At 48.4% G+C, this 8,214-nt stretch overlaps 1 protein-coding gene across 1 annotated transcript in view; it reads right to left on the reverse strand.

Moving 5' to 3' along the window:
- The window catches only part of CACHD1 (cache domain containing 1), a 232,806-nt gene extending 225,332 nt beyond the window's left edge, over window positions 1-7,474 (reverse strand). Inside the window, exon 1 of the mRNA XM_073593807.1 lies at window positions 7,142-7,474. Within this exon, the coding sequence (XP_073449908.1) occupies window positions 7,142-7,294 (153 nt within the window). The 5' untranslated portion in view covers window positions 7,295-7,474. The remainder of the gene's footprint in view (window positions 1-7,141) is intronic.
- Window positions 7,475-8,214: the final 740 nt, after the last annotated feature.

Genomic DNA, 8,214 nt, shown 5'->3' on the forward strand with positions numbered 1-8,214 from the left:
TTTAACCCCGAGCCACACTCGGGAAAACCGCCGGGGAGGTTAAGATGCCGGTGCCACCACCCGGGAGCCGGGTCAGCTTCAGGTGAGGACATCGCGGGCACCCTGGACAGGTGAGTGTCCGTATTTTAAAAGTCAAAAGTTAAAAGTGGCAATACAATGTTAATGACACCCCCCCCCAGATCGGTTCAGTGCGAACTGTGGATTCGGACAGGAATTCGATCGCATGGGTGTGAACAACCAATGCGATTAGATTCTGGGGGGGGGAGTCCCTGCACCTTTTTTGTACAAATGTAAAGCTGAACTCGCATTGCACAGACATTGCATGTGATCTGCATAGCAATGCAGTGCGAATCGCATGTGATGTCTGTGTTTGCATATGGGCCAGTTCACATAATAGAAATGCAGTCTGGATGTGTTCCGGATGCATTTCTGCATGCATGCATGTTTTTTTTTACAAGTTTTTGATGCTTTCCAGCGCATTCTGTCCTTTCTCTCTGGGCCGGTTCACACCACACGCAATCCAGTGCGGTTATTTTTCTGCATCGAGAACGCATGGATAGTAGGTTATGTGATTTCCAACGGCATAGTTCACACCAGTGTGGTCAGTTCCAGGGCGTTCCAGTTACAGAAAGAAATAAATAAATAAAAAAGTAGAACATGCTGCATTTTTCCTGCACCGGACTGTACCTGAACGCGGTAAAACGCATCAAAACCGCACCGAAATGCACTGGAACTTATCAAAAAGACGCACCTGGGTCCCAGTATAGTGAAAAAAACATCTGGAATGCATCCGGAAACGTATCAAAAACGCACCGGAACGTGTCAAAAACGCACAGGCAGAAACGCATCCGGAAGAGATCTTGAGATTTGAGGTGTAAACCAGGCCTTTTTTTTTCACCTTAAATGGGGATGTGCATTCTGGTGCATTTAGGTGAATTCCAGTGGGTTTTTTTGATGCGTTTTACTGTGTTCCAGTACAGTTCAGAAAAAATTCAGCATGTTCTACTTTTTTTTTTGGAACTGACCGCACTGGTGTGATCTATGTCATTGGAAACCATATGACCTACTATCCATGCGTTTCTAAAAAAAAAAAAAAGGCACTGGACTGCATGTGGTGTGAAAGGCACTAAATGTGGACAAGTGCGTTCCAGTGCGTTTTTATCACGTTCCAGGAAAGCTCAGTGCAGAAAAAAATGCAGCATATTCTACTTTTTTTTTTTTTTCTGGAACTGGAACGCGCTGGTGTGAACTATATACCATTGGAAACCATATAATCTAATATCCTTGTGTTCCTCATGCAGAAAATAAAAACGCACTGGACTGCAGGTGATGTGAACCGGCCCCAACAGGCATTTGAACTTTGATTTCTCTACCTAAAAGCTTGTGCTTTTTTAGCGTGTTTTTATTGAGCTTATTTGAACATAAGCTTTTTTTTTTTTTTTTTTCACAACCCCCCCACTCAAATGTCCTTTTTTTTGTGCGTTTTTGCTCTTTTTTGCGCGTTTTTGGTCAAAAGCACCTCTCAAAAACGCAAGTTTGAAAGGGGGGGGGGGGTTGTTCTGCCTGTAAGCTCATATACCTGTAAACTCCTAAAAGCCATAAAGTGCATGGACTTCATGCAGAAAAAAAAAAAAAAGTAAATAAATAACGAGAGCTCAAAAAAGCTCAAAAGCCATTAGTAGCAGCTTCTTTGGGATGCAGGTTGGATGAGCCCTTCCTTATCTGCAGCAGAAGCAGCTCACCCACATTCCATCCCAGATAAAGTCCATTCAATTCAATTCAGGACTTTAAATAGCCTGAAGAGTCCTGTCACCACTGGAGGTACGACCCAGCAGGACACCCTCACAACAACAGCTAACATTCACCATACAGCAACCTTGCAACCCCCTCCCCCCCCCCCAAGACGAGTCTGTCAAGACCCCCTCCCCCAACAAAACCCACATCTTGGAGTGTGCAATGCTTGAGCACAACAAGTTCAGCGTTTCTCAGGCCATCATGTACACACGGCGTTCGCCCAACTCTTATGAACGCCTTTCCTCCTGTAAAAAAAAAAAACGCTCCTAAAGTCGTATTTTCCAGGTGCGGTAAGCGCTCGGGGCATTCATTCATTCTACTGGGCAAAACATTCATTTATTCTGACCACTGAAATGAATGAAAGAATGCTCAAGCGCTAAATGCGCCTATCGTTTACATAACTTTCAGAGGGCTGGGTTTTTTTTGCCGAAATGCTCCTCTCCTGAACCCACAAGTGATGGGGTTTTTTTTTTTCTGTCGTTAAACGCCAATGTGCGCAAGAACACACACAGTAGACATGCACTGAAATTTCAATCGACATTTTGCCAATAAGAGAAAAAGGTGCCGATAATGGCACAAAAAATGCACAGGATTTTGCTGCGACTTTACTGTGCTTATGTTGTGCTTATCATAGGTCAAGTGACTCAAAAACCGCATAAAAAAAAAAAACATAACGGGGGTGCGTTTCCAATGCGGAGGCGCGTTTTTAGTGCAGTTTTCTTAAATTGCCCAAAAATGCAGCAAGCGGGATTTTTAAACACTGCAAGTGCGACGGACCAGTGTGAAGACATACATAGAATTTAAGGCTGGGTTCACACTAATGCGATGCCAGACTTCACATGCGACTTGTACTGCATAGCTGTGCGGATCACATGCCATGTCCGTGCGATGCAAATTCAGCCAAACTGTATGGCCGAAATCGCATTCGCACCAAAATGGTGCAGGACCCTTTTTTCTTTTGGTCCCCACTGGAATGGGATCGCATTGGGTGTTTATAAACCCAAAAGCGATCCGATTCCTTGCCCTAATTTACAGTTCGCACTGCGATCCGATTCGTGGGGGGGGGGGGGGTGTCATTAACTTCACATTGACACCCGCAGCGTTTCGCAGAGAGCAGTGTGAACTGCCTGCGAGTGCGATGCGGGAACAGGAACGGCGCTGGTTCCCGCATCGCACAAGTGTGACCCGGGACTAAAGACACACGATACAAAAATCGAAAAGCAAAAGAAACAATCTGCCGATTTTCGGATCATTAGTGCGGTGCTTTTCAACAGCCGATTCCAATTTTTCGTACAACAAAAGCTAGATGTGCAGACTATAAAACTTTTCGTCGGATGTGAACACAACGTCCAAATCTGCTATAATTAGTGCGGTTCTCGTCTGGAAAAAAAAAAAAATCGTAAGAGCAAGACTACGCATGCTCAGAAACGAAAGAATACATACACAACAATTCACCACGTCACTTCCGAAGTTGAATTCTGTCGTACGAGAATTTTTGTATGGTGAGTAACGGCTTCACTTTCAATATGAGACTAGCATGCCGCAAAAAAAAAAAAAAAACGAATGAATGGTCGTCCGAAAATCGGACCGCGCGGAGGCTTAAAGGGATGCATTTTTTCTTGAACTTTTCTTGCGTTAAGAAAGGTGCCAATAATGGCCGACAACAAATTCATGATATTAATTAAAAAGTCAAATACAATACAATTCTATATAAAAATATGTATAAAAGTTTTAAAAATGGTCATTTTCGGTTTTCGCCACCAAAATTTCCATTCGGTGCACCTCTAATGCCCCGTACACATGGTCGGATTTTCCGACGGAAAATGTGTGACAGGACCTTGTTGTCGGAAATTCCGACCGTGTGTGGGCTCCATCACACATTTTCCATCGGAATTTCCGACACACAAAGCTTGAGAGCTTGCTATAAAATTTCCGACAACAAAATCCGTTGGAAAAAATTCCAATCATGTGTACAAAAATCCGACGCATGTGCCACGCATGCTCAGAATAAATTAAGAGAGACGAAAGCTATTGGCTACTGCCCCGTTTATAGTCCCGACGTACGTGTAAACGATCGGATTTTCCGACAACTTTGTGTGACCGTGTGTCAAACTTGCATAGACAAGTTTGAGCCAACATCCATCGGAAAAAAATCCATGGATTTTGTTGTCGGAATGTCCGATCAATGTCCGACCGTGTGTACAGGGCATAAGACTCAGGCTAATAGAGGGGCGTTCAGAGGCAGGAAAAAAAAAAAAAAAAAAACTTAAAAAACTTCAAACGCCTGTAGCAGCCACAGTTTTAACGCCTGGTGTGCATGAGGCCTAAAATGCAAATAAACTGTAATATGCAAAAAACAAATTATTAGCAAAAAAAAAAAAAAAAAGTCAGGTTATTTGTTCCACGGCTCACGGTAGAAAAACGCACCCCGATTTGTACACATGTGCATCAACATAAAGCCAAAAAATTAACCATGAATGCAAGAAAAGGAGAAAATTCAGAAATTAGATTAAACATCTAGTACACAGCAAGATGAAGACAGCCAAGCAACCTATGATAAGAAGAGGTAGAAATGTAATCTTCCAAAAAACTAAAACAAATACTGCAAAAAGAGAATTGCCATGAAGAAGAGGTTCTTCAGGGAGGAGACAGAAGAGCCCCCCCATAATCCCAGCTGTACCATCCCCCATCAGTCACCGGGAGCTGATCTGACAGCAACATAGTGGGGATCAAACATGGCAAGTCAGAGGAAACCCGGCACAGATCAGGAGGGGTACAGGAAGGCTGCCGGTTGGTTCTGAATGGGGGGGGGGGGGGGGGACTGGGTTTTACTTTACAGAGAAGACGAGAAGACGACTGCCTTGTGCTCATTGTGGCAGCGCAACCTTCAGCCGTCTCTGGTAGTTTCTTCTAACATGAAGCCTTTGATTCCTCCTGTATTAAAGTGTATTTGTACTTTCAAGTTGTAAAGCGCTGTGTAAACTGTCGGCGCTAGATAAATCCTGTATAATAATAATAATAATAATAATCCAACAGTCTCTTGTGTCTAGGGATGAGCGGACATAAACACGAGCATGGAGCGCTAGCGGGGGACCCTAGAAGAGACGGTAAGGGGAGCGCTCAGTGCAATACCATTACATGGGGCAAGTAAAGCATAAACCTGCTTATTGAATTTTAAAAAAATATTAACTTTAACATCACTTTAAGATCTTATAAACAAAGCTCTTTTTTAATATAAACACACACATGTACAACACATAAGGAATAAATATAAAGAACACAAAAAAAAAAAGCTGATACCAGCCCCAAAAAATAAACACTTGCTCAGACTATAACCAAAAGTATCCACCAAAAAATAATCATCTTTTATGTAGAACATCGATTGTAACCGTGCCCAACAAATCCAGACAACGCCAATCTGGGCGAAGAAACTTCAACGTATCCCCAAATCTTCAGAATTTTAAAACGCCGGAGCCTCAGGGGGGCTAAACACCCAATGTACATGGGGGGTGGGGGGGGCTTATACAGCAGAGGATATACAGAGACCTGAGCGGGTTCATAGATCACCCCCAACATCCCCCCAACACAAAAGATTTCTGACAGTACATAACAATGTGTACAATAGAAGCCAATAACCCCACAAAACATCTGTACCCACCCGGGAGAACGTCACCCCACTATACCATCTGTACCCACCCGGGAGAACGTCACCCCACTATACCATCTGTACCCACCCGGGAGAACGTCACCCCACTATACCATCTGTACCCACCCGGGAGAACGTCCCCCCACTATACCATCTGTACCCACCCGGGAGAATGTCACCCCAATATACCATCTGTACCCACCCGGGAGAATGTCACCCCAATATACCATCTGTACCCACCCGGGAGAACGTCACCCCACTATACCATCTGTACCCACCCGGGAGAACGTCACCCCACTATACCATCTGTACCCACCCGGGAGAACGTCACCCCAATATAACATCTGTACCCACCCGGGAGAACGTCACCCCAATATACCATCTGTACCCACCCGGGAGAATGTCACCCCAATATACCATCTGTACCCACCCGGGAGAATGTCACCCCACTATACCATCTGTACCCACCCGGGAGAACGTCACCCCAATATACCATCGTCCCCTCTCAGTACATACATTCCCCCCTCAGTCTAGGTCCAGTGTTCCCCTCAGTCAGGGTCCCCCCTGTATCCCGTGTCTCCCCTCAGTCAGGGTCCAGTGTTCCCCCTGTACTCAGTGTCCCCCCCAGTCTGGGTCTAGTGCCTCCCCGTATCCAGTGTCCCCCCCCTCAGTCTGTATCCAGTGTCCCCCCCTCAGTCTGTATCCAGTGTCCCCCCCTCAGTCTGTATCCAGTGTCCCCCCCTCAGTCTGTATCCAGTGTCCCCCCCTCAGTCTGTATCCAGTGTCCCCCCCTCAGTCTGTATCCAGTGTCCCCCCCTCAGTCTGTATCCAGTGTCCCCCCCTCAGTCTGTATCCAGTGTCCCCCCCTCAGTCTGTATCCAGTGTCCCCCCCTCAGTCTGTATCCAGTGTCCCCCCTCAGTCTGTATCCAGTGTCCCCCCCTCAGTCTGTATCCAGTGTCCCCCCCTCAGTCTGTATCCAGTGTCCCCCCCTCAGTCTGTATCCAGTGTCCCCCCCTCAGTCTGTATCCAGTGTCCCCCCTCAGTCTGTATCCAGTGTCCCCCCTCAGTCTGTATCCAGTGTCCCCCCTCAGTCTGTATCCAGTGTCCCCCTCAGTCTGTATCCAGTGTCCCCCTCAGTCTGTATCCAGTGTCCCCCTCAGTCTGTATCCAGTGTCCCCCTCAGTCTGTATCCAGTGTCCCCCTCAGTCTGTATCCAGTGTCCCCCTCAGTCTGTATCCAGTGTCCCCCTCAGTCTGTATCCAGTGTCCCCCTCAGTCTGTATCCAGTGTCCCCCCTCAGTCTGTATCCAGTGTCCCCCTCAGTCTGTATCCAGTGTCCCCCTCAGTCTGTATCCAGTGTCCCCCCTCAGTCTGTATCCAGTGTCCCCCTCAGTCTGTATCCAGTGTCCCCCCTCAGTCTGTATCCAGTGTCCCCCTCAGTCTGTATCCAGTGTCCCCCTCAGTCTGTATCCAGTGTCCCCCCTCAGTCTGTATCCAGTGTCCCCCTCAGTCTGTATCCAGTGTCCCCCTCAGTCTGTATCCAGTGTCCCCCCTCAGTCTGTATCCAGTGTCCCCCTCAGTCTGTATCCAGTGTCCCCCCTCAGTCTGTATCCAGTGTCCCCCCTCAGTCTGTATCCAGTGTCCCCCTCAGTCTGTATCCAGTGTCCCCCCTGAGTACACACAGTCCCCTCCCCCCCGTACCTCCATGGTGGTGACCCCCAGCTCCTCCCGGCTCAGTCTCTTCATGTGGTCGGCCAGCAGCTGCGCCTCTTCCAGGATGGAGAAGTCGGAGTCGGTCCGGCCAGAGGAGCAAAGAGCGGCCAGACAGAGCAGACACAGAGCGGAGCCCTCCATCCCGACCCACCGCTCACCCAGCGGACATCACACCGGACACTGTGCGGGGAGAGGAGAGCGGACACTGTGCGGGGAGAGGAGAGAGGAGAGCGGACACTGTGCGGGGAGAGGAGAGCGGACACTGTGCGGGACACCCGGGAACTCTCTCACTGCTCGGGCGGCTCTGTGACTGAGAGGGGAGGGGGCGGGGAAATCACTGCCAGACACTGAGAAGGGGGAGATGCCGCCCCCTGCCGGACACATACCGACACACAGACAGAGGGGAACACAGGGAGGAGAGGGAGACACCGCCCCCTGCCGGACACACAAAGACACTGCATGCCCTGCGCTTACTGCGCATGTGCCGATTTATCACCATAAAATGAAGTGATGGTGAGGTGTCCTGAGATCTGTATACATCACACACAGGAATAGCTATCAGAAAATGTTGGGCCCCTTACACAGCTTTAGGCCTGCCCCCCCCCCCCCAGCCTGACCACCAACATTGCCCAGTGCTTGCCCACAGAGGCCATCCCACCGTATTCACACACCGGCCACCTCACCTGTATGCACTCAGCCCCCCCCATCCATGCCCCCCCCACACCTGTATATATGTCAGCCCCCCTCACACCTGTATATATGTCAGCCCCCCTCACACCTGTATATATGTCAGCCCCCCCCACCTGTATATATGTCAGCTCCCCCCACACCTGTATATATGTCATCCCCCCCACACCTGTATATATGTCAGCCCCCCCACCTGTATATATGTCAGCCCCCCCCACCTGTATATGTCAGCCCCCCCCACACACCTGTATATTTGTCAGCCCCCCCATGTGTATATGTCACCCCCCCTACACCTGTATATATGTCATCCCCCCCACACCTGTATATATGTCAGCCCCCCCCCACACCTGTATATATGTCAGCCCCCTCCACAC

Source organism: Aquarana catesbeiana, linkage group LG07, assembly GCF_042186555.1.
Source record: "Aquarana catesbeiana isolate 2022-GZ linkage group LG07, ASM4218655v1, whole genome shotgun sequence".
NCBI classification, from domain to species: domain Eukaryota; kingdom Metazoa; phylum Chordata; class Amphibia; order Anura; family Ranidae; genus Aquarana; species Aquarana catesbeiana.